This window comes from Belonocnema kinseyi, chromosome 5 (genome assembly GCF_010883055.1).
Source record: "Belonocnema kinseyi isolate 2016_QV_RU_SX_M_011 chromosome 5, B_treatae_v1, whole genome shotgun sequence".
Classification (NCBI taxonomy): domain Eukaryota; kingdom Metazoa; phylum Arthropoda; class Insecta; order Hymenoptera; family Cynipidae; genus Belonocnema; species Belonocnema kinseyi.
Window position 1 is genome coordinate 143,934,357 of NC_046661.1, and position 15,924 is coordinate 143,950,280.

A 15,924-nucleotide genomic window follows, 5' to 3' on the forward strand; every position below is an offset into this window, starting at 1 on the left:
CCCCCCCCCCCCCCCGACTTTTATTTTTAAATTAGTTTAAGGACGATCCTTCATCACTGATTCGAATTTAGACAGTATGTTTTTTTTACTATAATGTTCACTTCCTAATTTAAATGTACTAACTTGTTTTTTTTTGTCTTTTAGCACTCTACAAGGGCCAGCATCTCTGTTAAAGGTAAGATCAGTGTGCCTGTTGTCAAATAATATTTTTAATTTAAAAAAAAGAAAGAATGATTTTTTAGTAGAAAATTAATGTTCTTGATTGATCATTCATTTTTCTTTTTTTTTTTTTAATTTAAAGAATGCTTTTAAAAAATAATCTCTTTTTGTTTTATGTAATATAGTGTAATTCTGTACATAAAGGTAATCCGATATAATCCGGGATAATCCCCCTCCGCTGGAACTTAATTTTAGGTGTTTCGCCTTCGATAAATATTGATCACGTAGAAACTTTTTTTAGGCGCAAAATTAAAGGTTACTTTTTAATTTAAAAAATTAACTTTTTACAAAACAAAAAAAGAACAATTTTCAAATAGATATTTAAATTTTCAACTAAAGAGATCAATTTTAAACAAAAATGATGCATCTTCAAAAAAAAATTAATTTTAAACGAATTAGTTCAACTTTAAAACAAGTAATTACGTTTTCAAATAAAAAATGTATTTTCAACAGAAAAGATTAATTTCCTACTAAAAAAAATACGAATTTCGAAAAGAACACATTACTTCTCAAAAGAAAAACCTAATTGTCAATCAAATAGTTGAATTTTTTCCAAAGTATTTAAAACCTCAATCGAAAAAATTGAATTTTTTACAAAAAAAAAAAATAATTTTCAATTAAATAGTTACATTTTCCACCAAAGATATTAATTTTAGATGCATCTTCAAACAAAAAAGAATTTTTCAACAAATTAGTTCAATTTTCGATCAACTAAAAGGATGAATGTTTAACCGAGATATTTAATAGTTAAATTTTTTTTAACAAATAAGTTTCCAACAAAACAGGAACTTTCAACTAAATGGTTGAATTTTTCACCAACATTGTTCAACTTTCAACCGAAAAAATTGCTTTTTCATACAATTGTTAATTTTTAGGATGAATCTTCAACAAAATATATGAATTTTAAACTAAGTACGTCTACCAAAAAAGTCAAAATTTGAACAAAATACATTACTTTTCAACCGAAAAATCGTATTTTTAACAGTATAAGATCAAATTAAATTAAGTTAAAAAATAAGTTTCCAACAAAACAGGAATTTTCAACAACATTGTAGAATTTTCTGCAAAATAGATTAATGTATCACTAAATAGGTTAATTTTTAACAAACATTTTTGACCAAAGTAGTTGAATTTTTAATGAAAAGAATTACAATTTCACAAAATTGTTAATTTTTAGGATACATTTTCAACAAAATACATGAATTTCAAATCAAGTAGTTGAATTTTAAACTAAAAACATAAATATTCAACCAAAAAGTTAAATTTTTAACTGAAAAAGATCAATTTTCAACAAAAAAAAATGGAATATTCCAATTGTGAATAAAAAAAATTAATTTTCAAATAAACTGACAGAAAAACTAATTTTTAAATAAATAGTTTAATTTTATAACAAAGTGGTTGAATTTTTAACCGAAAGAATTACTTTTTCACAAAATTGTTTATTTTTTTAATGAATTTTAAACCAAGTAGTTGAATTTTCAACCAAAAAAAAATTAAAATTTTCATGCAGTTTTTAAGTTTTATGCCGATATTTAAATAAAATTCATAAATTATAAACCAAGTATGTAGTTGATTTTTCAACTAAAAAATATAACTCTTTAACCAAAAAGTTAAATTTTTTAACTGAAAAAGATAAATATTCAACAAAAATGTTATATTTAAATTTTCAATTAAAAACGTTAATTTTTCGCAAAAACCCGAATTTTTAAATAGTTTGTTATATCTTAACCAAAGAGATGAATTTTCTACCAAAAGATACGAATTTTTATTTAAAAACATTAATTTTCTACAAAAAAGAAACTTAATTGTCAACCAGCTAGTTGAACTTTTTGGAAAAGTGGTTGAATTTTTAACAACAACAAAAATACTTTTTCACCAAATTTTTCAATTTTTAAAAAAGATTTTTTATCAAAATACATGAATTTTAAACCAAGTAGTTAATTTTTTAACCAAGAAGACTATTTTTCTACCAATAATAACAAATTTTTAACAGAATACTTTAATTTTCAACAAAAAAGTCCTATTTTCCACAGAAGAAGATTAAATCACAATCAAAAATATAATAGTTAAATTTTCAGTTAAGGGCAATAATTGTTAAACTAAATATAAAGGAATTTTCAAAGAAGAAAATCAATTTTCTACTTTAAAAAAACATTAAATTTTTTGTTAAAAAATAAGTTTCCAACAAAACAGGAATTTCCATAATGTAGTTGAATTTTCTACAAAGTGGATTAATGTTTCACCAAATAGGTGAATTTTAACCAAAACACATTCGTTTTCAATAACAAATGTTTTAACCAAATCTTTGAATTTTTAACCAAAAAATTGCTTTCTCAAACAATTGTTGATCTTTAGGTTGAATTTTCAACAAAATCTATGAATTTCAAACCATATAGTTGATTTTTCTACTAAAACAGAGAAATCTTTATCAAACAATAGATAAGTTAAATTTTCAATTTAACAAATTAATTTTTAACTAAAAAAAAGCAACTGATTTCAAAACAGATATTATTACATTTCGACAAAAATACGAATTTTCAACGAAACATAATAATTTTCAACAGTAAAATTAATTTTTAACCAAATCGTAGAGTTTTTGACCAAAGTATTTGAATTTTAAGTGGTTAAATTTTCAATTGTTCATGTTTAGGATGAATTTTTAACAAAAACATGAATTTTAAATCGAGTAGTTTAATTTTCAACTAAACACGATCATTTTTTTAATAAAAAGTTCAATTTTCAACTGAAGAAGATCAGTTTTCAACCAAAAGTGGAATGTTTAAATTTTCGAAATAGAAATTTAATTCTTTATTTTTTAAAACTAATTTCGAAATAAATTGTTAAATTTTAACCAAAGAGATGAATTTTCAACCAAAAAGATTCTTTTTCTATCAATAAAGACAAATTTTGAACAAAATACTTTAAGTTTCAAAAACAAAATTAATTTTTAACCAAATCGTTTAATTTTTTACCAAAGCAGTTTAATTATGAACCAAAAAATTACTTTTTCATACAACTGTTAATTTTTAGGTTGAATTTTCAACTAAAAAAAAACTATCTAAAAATGGATAAGTTAAATTTTGAATTAAAAAAAAAATTTAATAAAAGAAAGTAATTTTGAAATAAATATTGTTAAATTTCTACAAAAAAGACGAATTTTCAAAAAAAAAGAACAGTAATTTTCAAAAAAAAAAAATTAATTTTTAACCAAATAGTTACTGAAGTAACTATTTGGTTACAATAATAACTATTGGTAGCAAAGTTACTAAAGTGGTTCAATGTTCAACCAAGAAAATTAATTGTTCACTAAAGTGTTCATTTGTAGTTTGAATTTTGAACGAAATATATAAATTTTGAATCATGTGGTTAAAATTTAAAATAAAAAATTTTAATCATTAACCAAAAAGTTAAATTTTCAACAAAAATAAGATGAGTTTTCAACCAAAAATGGAATGTTTAAATTTTCAATAAAAAAGTTAAGTTTTCCCAAAATGAGGAACGAATTTTGAAATAAATTATTGAATTTCCAAGCAAAGAGATAAATTTGAATCCGCGAAGATCATTTTTCTACAAAAAATACGACCAAAGTGGTTGAATTTTAAACAACAAACAATTAATTTTTCACAAAATTATTCATGTTTAGAATGAATTTTCAACAAAAGACATGAATTTTAAATCAAGTAGTTTATTTTTCAACTAAACATGATCAATTTCAAACCAGAAAGTTAAATTTTCAACTGAAAAAGTTAAATTACAAAAACAAAAAATGAAATATTAAAATTTCGAAATAAAACAATTTATTTTGTACAAGACAAAAACAGATTTCAAAATAAATTGTTATATGTCAAACAAAAGGATGAATCGTTGAACTTTTTTACCCAAGTTGTTGAATTATTAAGCAAAACATTACTTTTGTCATACAATTGTTAATTTTTAGGATTAATTTTCAACAGACTAAATCAATTTTTATCCAAAAATTTAAATTTTTAAATGAAAAAGATCAAATTTCAACAAAAAACGGAATATTTAATTTTTCAATTAAGAAAATTAATTTTTTACAAAAAAAGAAACTAATTCCGAAATAAATTGTTACATCTCAACCAAAGAGGTGAATTTTAAACCAAGAAGATCAATTGTCTACCAAAAAATAAGAATTTTAAATAAAACACATTAATTTTTAATAAAAAAAATGTAATAGTCAACCAAATAGTTAATATCGATTTTTAGAAAGCATATCCTTATGATTCTCTCTTTTCGCTAGGCAACCGCGTTATCTGTTTTTCAGCGTCCCTATCGATATTCACACGCTATATCCACATCTATGTTCCACAGCAAGGGCAAGGACCCCAACCATCACTTATTGTTAGTGCACCTTCTGTACGTGTTCAGTGAACACATTGTTCTTCCACATTCCACAATTCCGCCTCCTACTCCTTCATTTTTTATTTTCGACTTGAATTTTTTAATAATTTTATTTTTGCTCCTCTGCGCGTTGGTCCTATTGTTTGTTTATAGTTCCAAAATGACGTAATTAATGTGATCTACAGACGAAATTAATATTATTTGTCCAAAACTTTCTTTTAATTCCTGTTCCTTTTTTTGTTGTTGCATTTTTCAAAATTAAAATTCCCTATCGCGACAATGAAGTTTCTCTTGGGTCGCTGTTTCAAGAGACGGATTTCAATAGTTGATCATCAACAAGAGCGGGAAGACTTTACTTGCTCGATCAAAAATGGTATAAACATTCAGTCTGTTAAATCGAATTTCAGAGTTAATTTTCCCTTAAGAAATTTGAATATTTTGCATAACTTTATCATTTTTATGCAAAATTGTATTTAGATATATTTTTATTATATTTTTTTTTAATGTAGTTATAATATTTTATATTTTATAGAGCTCATAAAGCAATAGGGATAATAAATTTGGAACAAAAATGGAATAGTTAAAAAAGTTTATTTCAAACAACAAAAAAACAATTTCAAACTAAAGAAATTAATTTTCAATTAAAAGGATAAATAAAAAAAAGTGAGTTTTTAACGAGCAAGTTGAATTTTGAACCACAAAAATGATTTCTTATCGATGAAGATAACTTTTCTACCAACAAAACTAATTTTTTACAAAAATACACGAATTTTGAAGAAAAACAGATCAATTTTCCACCAAAAATAAACTAATTTTCAACTTAATAGTTTAATTTTCAATGAAAACATTAGTTTTAGAGCAAATTAATTCATTCTTAACCAACAGGATTAATTTTCTACCAAACAGTTGAATTTTTATTAAAATACATACATTTTCAAATAAGTAACTGAACCTTAAACAAAATATTTAAAAATAAATTTGTCATTAAAAGTTGATTTTTGAACCCAAAGGATAAAGTTTCAACTGAAAAATATATATTCGTAAGAAAAAAATAACGAGATTTCCAACAAATAGTTAAATATTCTACAAAATATTTAAATTTTCAAGCAAAAAGAATGAATTTTTCATCAAATAGTTAAACTTCTACCAAAGAGAGGAATTTTTAACAACAAAAAATGAATTGTGAAGAAAAACGATGAATTTTCAAACAAGAAAATTTATTTTCTACCAAAACCAAAAATATTCACAAAAATACATGAATTTTCAACTAAAAAGGACAAATTTGCAACAACAAAAAAATGTTCAACAAAATTGTTAAAATTTCAACCAAATAATGCATTTTTCAACAAAAAAATTTAATTTTCCAAAAAAAAATCGGAATTTTCAACCAAGAAGTTTAATTTTCTCCCGAAAAAGACAAATTCTCAAAAAAAGAATTTTTTACGAAATAGTTCAAATTTGTACCAAAAAGATGATTTTTTTATCAAGAAGATTTATTTTCTTACAAATAGACATTTTTTCAGCAAAATACACAAATTTTCAACTAAAAAAAAAAACAAATTTTTAACAATAAAAAAACGAATTTGCAACAAAAATAGTTACATTTTCAACCAAATAGTTCAACTTTTAGATTAAAAAATTCAATTTTAATCTAAATAAATAAATTTTCATCCCATAAAATTTATATTCACAAAACAGTTTATTCTTAAACGAAATAGATGAATTTTTCAAAAAATAATTGAATTTTCAATTAAAAAGGTACATTTACAGTCGAAAATAACTAATTCATATTTTCTACCAAAGAAATTAATTTGCTACCAAGGAAACGAATTAGAAAAAAAACATGAATTTTGCAACTAAAAATAATACATTTTCAACTGAAAGAATTAATCTGCTGCCAAAAAATGCACTTTTGAACCAAATAAATGAATTTTCAAACAAAAATCTGAATTTTCAACCAAGAAGATTAATTTACTGCCAAAAAAGACAAACTGTCCAAAAAGAAATGCATTTTCGTATAAAATAGATAAATTTGCAACAGCAACAAAAAAATAATGTTCTGCGAAATAGTTAAAATTTTTACCAAATAGTTCAATTTAAAGTTTAAAAAAACCAAAACGATACATTTTTAACATAACAATTGAATTGGGAACCAAAAAGATGATTTTTTTAATCAAAGAGATTTATTTTCTAACAAAAAGAAATTTTTGTAGCAAAATACACGAATTTTCAACTCAAAAAGACAAATTTTCAACAAGAAATAAAAACGAATTTTCAATAAAATGGTTAAATTTTCAACCAAATAGTTCAACTTTTAGATTAAAATATATATTTTAAACCAAAGAAACAAATATTCATCCAATAAAATTTATTTTTTACAAAACAGTTTAATTTGCAAGAAAGTGCATGAATGTTTAAATAAATAGTTGAAATTTCAACTAGAAAATATACCTTATAAAGAAAAATCAGCAAAGTACATGAATTTGCTACTAAAAATGATAATTTTCAACTAAAACGATTAATCTGATATAAAAAAAATGCATTTTTTAACCAAATAATTAATTTTTTCAACCGAAAATCTGTATTTTCAACTAAGAAGATTAATTTTCTGCCAAAAAAAGACAAACCCCTCTTCCAAGTCAAAATTCATCACAATTTAAAAGTTCCTCCATCCAATTTTAATAAAGAGAGAGTACTTGAAGTAGTTGCGTTTACAAACCAAATTCTCTTGTAAAAAATATACAATTTTTTTTTTTTTTGAAGATTCATCATTTTAATTAAAAATCCATCTCTTCTTAAAAATGTAACTTTTAAATGAAAATTCAACTACTTGGTTGATAATTGATATTTTTTATTTAAAAATTAAACTTTTTTTTCATTCATTTAATTTGTGAAAAATTCGTATTTTTTGTTAGAAAATCGAATTCTATGGTAGAAAAATATGTTTTTCTTTTAAAGTTAATCTCCTTGTTTAAAAATTCTGTTTTTTTGTTTTATAATTCATCTTTTAGGTTATAAATAAATTTACTTGGTTGAAAAATAAACTATGGTTGAAATTTTTTTCTTATTCAAGATTCATTATTTTAAATAAAAATTCATTACCTACTTTGTTTGAAAAATGAAGTTTGGTTGAAAATTAATTTTTTCAACTTAAAATTTAACTATTCTATTTTTTGTTGAAAATTGATCTTTTCTAGTTCAAAATTCAACAATTTGGATGAAAATGTGGGTTTTTAATTGAAAATTTAAGTATTTCATTAAAAATTCACGTATTTTGTTTTTTAGAAAGTTTTCTTGTTCATTGAAGGTTAATCTTTTTGTTGAAAAATTCTTCTTTTCGGTTAAAAATTCAAGTATTCCAGTTAAATATTTATTATTTTTGTTGAAAATTCATCTTTGAGGTTGGAAATAAAATTATATGGTTGACAGTTGAACTCTTTTGTTAAAAATTATTTTTTTTCTTTTTAAAGGTTTATCGTTGTAATTAAAAATTCATTTCTTTAGTTGAAAAATGAGCTGTGTGATTGAAAATTGGTTTTTTATTTGAATGTTTTTTGGTTGACAATTATTTATTTTTTACTGAAAATGTAACTATTATTACAGTGAAATATTCCATACTTTTAGTTAAAAATTCATCTCTTCGGTTGAACATTCAGTTTTTTGTTGAAAAACTATATTTTTTTAGCTGAAAATTCGTCTTTTTTGGTCGAAATTAATCTGCTTGGTTAAAAATTAATCTTTTTGCTGAAAAATTCAATTATTCTAATTGAAGATTCATAATTTCAGTTAAAAATTGATCTTTCTGGTTGAAATATTTTTACGGTCCCTAATTGATTTTGAAATTAAATGAAATAAAAAAGTCGACTTTTTGTTATTTTCAGAGTCATGGTTAATTTCTCGACTAATTGATCATATAATATGTTACATACATTCATAAAAATTTATTTGCGATTGGTTGCAACAGTAATATATAAGGAATGTTGACATTAAAATAATTTTTATTGACTTTGAACTACAAGAAAATATTTTTAAGTGGTGTATTGCTCTTTATTTCACAATAAAATTAATTTTCGTTATATAAATAATCAGAAAAAATAATTCAAAGCAAGTGGGTTTGTACCCAAATATCAAAAAATTATTGTAATCAATTGTTTAATTTTAATTAATGAATTCATTATTAATAATATTTAAGTCTTAGCTGAAAACTCATTTTTTCCCAAATTCCACTATCCCAGTTGAGGATTCCACATTTTAGTTGAAGATTCACCAGTTAAGATGAAAATTAATTATTTTTTTTACTAAAAATGTAACTATTGTATTTTCAATTGAAAATTGATTTTTTTCTAGTTCGAAATTCAACTATTTCCTTAAAATTCGTTTATTTTGTTTAAGAAATTGTATTTTTTGGTAGAAAATTAATATTTTTTGAAAATTAACCTTATTGTTTAAAAATTCATTTTTTTGTTTTGTTACTAACTCAAGTTTTTCGGGAATATTGAAAAACTTGACCAGGCGAAAGCGTGAATTGGAAATCGTTTGCCAAATGGCCATCCTGATATATGAACGAAATGACAAAATAGTGAGAGTAGTAACAAGATTTTAATCAAATATCAATATATTGAAATTAATGTACAAGCAAATTAATATTGTTGAGAGTAAACACTACGGTGGCTCAAAAACGCTTTTTTTAGAGGGCAACGAACACCCCCCCCCCCCATTTTTTCCAAATCCGAAAAAAGAAATTTCTTAATTTTTTTTTTTTCAACAGGTGCCGGTTTTGACTTGAAGTTTCCCATGTAAAATTCATAGGGAAAAATTACTTTTTTGAGTTTTTCGAATAATTTTTTAGGGTTTAAAAAAATGTAACCGGAAAGTATTGGGACCTGTAGGTAGAAAATTATCCAACGAAGAATTTCATGTATTAGACAAAAAATGTTAATTCTTCATAAAATCGACCTTTTGAGCACTGTTTTCTGTTCTTTTTTTACTTAAAATTATTAATAGTGGTCTAGTGGAATATTCATTATCATTGGTTAATTAATTTTTAATTAGTAAACAAATAGAATTTGTTTACATAATTTTTTTGTTGAAAATTTGTTATTTTTTCTTAAAATTAATATTATTAGTCTACTGGAATATTTAATAACATTAATTCATTAATTTTTAATTGTTTAAACTAAAGGAATATGTTTAAATAATTTTGTTTAAATTTGTTTTTCCCTAAAAATTATTACTATTGATCTAGTGGAATATTTATGAACATTAGTTCATTTTCAATTATTTAAACAAATGGAATTTGTTTAAATAATTTCCTTTCGAATTTAATCTAGAGAAAAATTATTACGGTGGATCTAGTGGAATATTTATCAGTAATAATTAATTACTGAATAATAATTAATTTAATAATAGTTAATTTATCAGTAATATTTAAGTGATAATTTTTATTAAAAAATTTTTTTTCATTAATTAAACAATGTTGATAAATATTTCACTGAAGAAATATTCATAATTTGTATATACAAAAATGATTAAAACAAATTCCATTTGCTTACAAGTATGAAAATTAATGGATTAATGTTAATAAATATTCCAAGAGACCAATAGTAATAATTTTTAAGGAAATAAACGGTTTTTAGAAATAAATTGTTTAAATAATTTACATGTGTTTAAACAATAAACATTTATTTAACCAATGTTAATAAATATCACATTAGACTAATACTAATAAATTTATAGGGAGGAAAACGAATTTTCGAAGAAAACATATTTAAACAAATTGCATTTGTTCAAATAATCAAAAATTACATAGCCAATGGTAATAAATATTCCACTAGACCAATATTATTAATTCTAAGTAAAAAAAGACGAGAATACGGTGTTCAAAAGGTCGATTTCATGAAGAATTTACATCTTTGGTTTTAAGGGTACTTGAAGGGTTGTCATGGGCTCGTAGAGGTTGCTTCGGGGTGTAAACCTTATATTTCTTATAGATGAAATTCTTCATTTGATAATTCTCTACAGGCCCCCATACTTTCCCGTAACATTTCTTCAAACCCTACAAAATTATTTTAGAACCTATAGAAAGTGATTTTTCCCCATGCATTTTACATGGGAAACTTCAAGTCAAAATCGGCACCTGTTTACATAAAAAAATAGGGAATTTCTTTGTTCAGATTTGGAAAAAAATTGGGGGGATCATAGCCCTCTAGAAAAAAAAAAAATTCCCGTGCATTTTTGGACCACCCTAGTGAACACACACAAAAATCGTTGAAGAAATGTGAAACAAAAGAAAAAAATGGTATTTTTCCACAGCTGGATCAAATAGGAATAGACAGCAACTGCCGAGTCGTCCAACGAATATAATGCCGCCCGTGACAACGTCTGTGAATGGGCACGGTGACACAATTACTGGTCTGACAGGACGACGAGAAGTTCAGGAAAACATACCGCCAACACCCACGACCAATCCGACCTTCAATGTCTCCAATGCCGCAATCACTAAGCAGCTTAAACAAAATCAACAACAGCAGCAGCAGCAGCAACTTCAGCAGCAGCAATTCACGCAGGCGCAACAGGCGCAGGTGGAGAACGGAAGAGGAAGAAGGTCCAATGTCGTAAAGGAGGTCGAGAGACTCAAGAAGAACAGAGAGGAAAGAAGACAGAGACAAGCCGAACTCAAGGAGGAGAAGGAGGCCCTTATGAATCTGGACCCTGGCAATCCCAACTGGGAATTTCTTGCTATGATCAGGTTCGATGTTATTCATTATTTTCTCCTTTTTTCCTGTTTTTTTCACTTCTTCTCTACCTTAACCTTGCCATTTTTCATATTCACTCTCTCATTCGCTCCCCTGCTCCCCTCTTAATTGTTTCATCCACTCCTTACCCAATCATATTAGTCCTCTAAAATCTTGACACTTTCTTTTGCCAGCATCCTTCCTATTCACAGATTATGCATACTCTATTATTTATATTATTTATACTTTTTTTATTATATTATCTTCCATCCTAGCCTTCTTTCTACACCTCTTCAAATCCTGTATACTCCTTTGTTTCTCTTATATTCTTCTCCTTTAATTTACGCTTTTCTCCTTTTTTCTAATCACTTCATCACTTCCTTTTTCTCTTTATATATTTTTTGTCCCATGCACTTTTACTCTATTCTTTACCACCTTGTTTTTTCCCCCTTTTTTCTTCTAATACTCTTTTTACTTCCCATCTCTTTGTGTTTTCTGATATTTCTTATTTTCATCTGCTTCTTTCTCTCCTAATCACCTCACTTTTTAGAGTTGTTAAATTCCCGAGAATTTAAGTGCAGGTTATATAACCGAGAATACGACAGATTTTAAGAGAATTTATGATTTTTAACAATATTTTTATTATTCAGGTTATTTAGGAATTACAGTGTTTCGTATACAAATTTAAAATTTATCAATTTATTTCAAACAAAACAAAAAGAGTATTACTACTTTAACCCTCAAACGATACACTCCTTTCTGGTCCCTACTAAAGGTACACTGGTGCGAATCTGGCTTTTGCATTTTCAACTTCTAATTTGAACAAGAAAATTGAGACTAGAAAAATGTTAAACACATGTTTTTTGTGTGAAATTTCCTGATGAATCTAATGATTCTATAGAAATTTGGATAATCATTAATTTTCCCTATTTATCTAGGATCTAGGATTTTTCCGGGTAGGTCAAAGTGGGGGTATTTTCAAATGCATGATTTATAATGATGAGAAAAGGGAAATGAAAGTAATGAAACAATTATAAAATCGTTCTATTTAGAATATCTCTCCAACAAGAAATGCTTACTATTTGCGACATTTTTGGCATTCGATACTTTACACTCTATTCAATTTCATTTCCATGCATCTGATGGAAAAAATCACATTTTTGCATAATTTATTGGAAATTATCATGAAAAATCGATAAATAACAAATAAATGTACACAAAAATACGTACATTCAACAAACGAACGAAACTCCCTTATTTGAAAAATATTAAGAAATTCCAGCACGCAACTCTTTACCACGCGCAAAAGGTACACAGGTGCTAATTCGCACCAATTTGATTTTCACGTCCTTCTATCTCGGAGAGATCAACGAAACTGGAACTAACCGTACTTGGGCCTGAAACCTTGGAATTCGGCCATAGTTTATACTTCAATAAGAAAGTAATGAAATTTATACAAAAAAAGAAAAGAATTTTAAAACCAAAAAGACGAATTTCCACTAAATTAAGATTTTTTGCTCAAAAAATAAATAAAATTTTATCTAAATTATTGAATCTTCAAACCAGAGGACAAATTTTCTTTACAAAAATTCAATTTTGAAACAAAAAATATGACTGTTTAACAAAAAATAAATTTTGCACGAAACTAATGCATTTTTACGCAAAAAAAAGGAAATTTCAAACTAATAAATAATTTTTTTCACAACATTTCTATTAAAAAATTATTCTAAACAAAAAAAATGAAGTATTTCCACTTAACAGTTAAATTTTCAACCAGACATAAGCCTTCAATAAAAAAATTGCACAATGTACCTTAACTTTGACCCAAGTAGTTTAATGTTCAATTAAAAAAGATTAATTTTCAACAAGATAATTAAACGTTTAACCAACGAGATAACTTTTCAACTTAAAATATAAATCGTTAAAAAAAAGTGATTTCTAACAAAGCAATTCAACCAAATGTTTTAAATAATTTAGTTGAATTATAAAGCAAAGAAGAACGATTTTTAACCCTCAAAGTGCATACATGGTAAAAATCACGGTAAAGTGCATCGTGGGTGTTCTACACCCCAGTACATTTAATTATGTATTGTTTAACCCCTATTGAGTATTTTGTCACAATAAAATTATCCGGTATAATTTAAGGTATCTTTCATAAGTTAGAGCTGATTTTATAGACATTTATTTATTTTAAGTTTGTTAACAAAATTATTGAAAAGAAAAAGTGAAAAAATGTATTGCAACATGGGTGCTTTCAAAAAAGATATTTAGTTGCGCAGTTGAAAAGCGTTGAAAAGTAAATTTTTTTATCAAATCATGAATCAGATTTTTTGCTTTTAAATTGATTTATTATTATAAAAATTGAGGAACTTTGAGATGTAATACTATAAAACTACAAGAAATTCAAAAAAAGAGACATATATAACTGCATTTTAACAATTATATTTTATTAAAAATATCCACTTCACATGCTATACTTACGTTAGAAAGTAAACAAAAATCAATAAAATTTCAACAACAAAAATTTGCTCCTATATTACTTTTTTACTCACTAAGTGCACACTGGGTGTTTCTTAGCCCACAATTTTGTTTACCTTAAACTAGCATTTATCTTAAAGCAGAAGAATTTTTGATTACAAAAAAGTTAAGTTTTCATCCAAAAAAGATTCCACTTAACTCAGTAACATCAAAAATTGAATTTTTGTAGCAAAAATAATAAGTTTCTGCAAAAAATTGAATTTTCAAACCAAAAAGACGAATTTTTTCAAATGCTTAGTAATAATTTTTATTTTAATATAATGCGTTTAAAAAATTAATTTTTCACAAAAGATTTTTTTTTTAAGCACAGTGATGAATTTTTGACAAAGGAGTTTCAGCTTGAACCAAAAAAATAATAATTTTCAAAGATCAATTTTCTACAAAAAAACAAACGATTTTTCAACAAAAGACATGAATTTTCAACGAAATGGTTAAATTTTTCAATAAAAAACATCAATTTTCAACCAAATTGCTGAATTTTAAGCTAGAAAGTATCAGTTTAAAAAAATTAAATTTCAACAACAAAAATTTTTTTAACCAAAGTGATGAATTTTAGACAAAAAAGTTTCACTGTTAATCGAAAAAATATAATTTTCAGCTAAAATTATGAATTTTTAATCGGAACACTGAAATTTCCAATCAAATGATTAATTTTCTAATATCAAGATACAATTTCAAACAAGATTAATTCGCTACAAAAAAATAAACAAAAAACGATTTTTCAATAAAAGACATGAATTTTCAACTAAAAAAAAAGTCCATTTTCTACTAAATTGTTGAAGTTTCAACTGAAAAATATCAGTTTCCAATAAAAAATTAAAAAGTTAGATTTTCAGTTAAAAAAAATATAATTTTCCGCAAAAAAAAAATTTTAAGCAAAGTGATGAATTTTCGACAAAGGAGTTTCATTTTTGACCGAAAAAAAATAATTTTAAGTTAAAATTATGAATTTTTCATAGGAACACTTAAATTTTCAACAACAAAAAAACAAAAAAAAACGATTTTCCAACGAATGATATGAATTTTCAACAAAATGGTTCAATTTTCAACTAAAAAATATCAGTTTTCAACAAAAAATCAAAAAGTTAGATTTTCAGTCAAGGAAATTAATTTTCCACAACAAAAAATTTAAACCAAACTGATGGATTTTTGACAAAGGAGTTTCACTGTCACCCAAAAAAAAAATAATTTTCTGCTAAAATTAGGAATATTTAATCAGAACACTTAAATTTGCAATAAAAAAATTAATTTTCGAACACCAAGATTAATTTTCAAACATGAAGATTAATTTTCTATAAAAAAGAAAAACGATTTTTCAACAAAAGAAATGAATTTTCAACAAAATGGTTGAATTTTCAACTCAAAAACACCAATTTTCAACCAAATTGTTGAATTTTTAACTGAGAAACATCAGTTTTCAACAAAAATGTAAGAAGTAAGATATTCAGTTTAAAAAAAAGTAATTTTCTAACAAAAAAACAATTTTAAATTAAAGTGATACATTTTTGACAAAATAGTTTCACTTTGAAAAAAAAAATAATTTTCAGCTAAAATTTTGAATATTTAATTGAAATTCTTAAATTTTCAATCAAGAAAATTAATTTTCGAAATTTTTTACTTATAGTTAGTGTATCTAACGAAAGTTATATGGCGAAACTTACTCAATTCTTTCGAATTAAGTATGGTTTATAAGAGTTTGAAAATCGGTTGGGGTATGTGATACCCACAATGCACTTTAAGGGCTAACTAAAAAGTTGTATTTTCATACGAGAAATGAAAATTCTTCTATAACAAATGAAGTTTTAAAACAAAAAGATAAATTTTCAAAAAAATAGTTGAATTTTCCGTTGAAAAAGATTTTAGTCGAGTTTTCACGATTAAAACTATGAATTTTTTAACAAGAAATAATTTTCAACCAAAAAAATTGAATTTTTAATCCAAAAAGACGAATTTTCAACCGAAATGGATGACTTTTTAACAAAATTGTTGAATTCTCTAGCAAATAGTTGCATTTTTATAAAAAAATATGAAATTTATCTTAAAGCAGAAGAATTTTTGATTACAAAAAAGT

General features: G+C 24.5%; 1 protein-coding gene across 1 annotated transcript in view; it reads left to right on the top strand.

The window, feature by feature from the left end:
• The window catches only part of LOC117173935 (kinesin-like protein KIF2A), a 63,071-nt gene that overhangs the window by 24,926 nt on the left and 22,221 nt on the right, over nt 1-15,924 (top strand). Inside the window, exons 6-7 of the mRNA XM_033362583.1 lie at nt 145-175; nt 10,894-11,329. Of these exons, the coding sequence (XP_033218474.1) occupies nt 145-175; nt 10,894-11,329 (467 nt within the window). The remainder of the gene's footprint in view (nt 1-144; nt 176-10,893; nt 11,330-15,924) is intronic.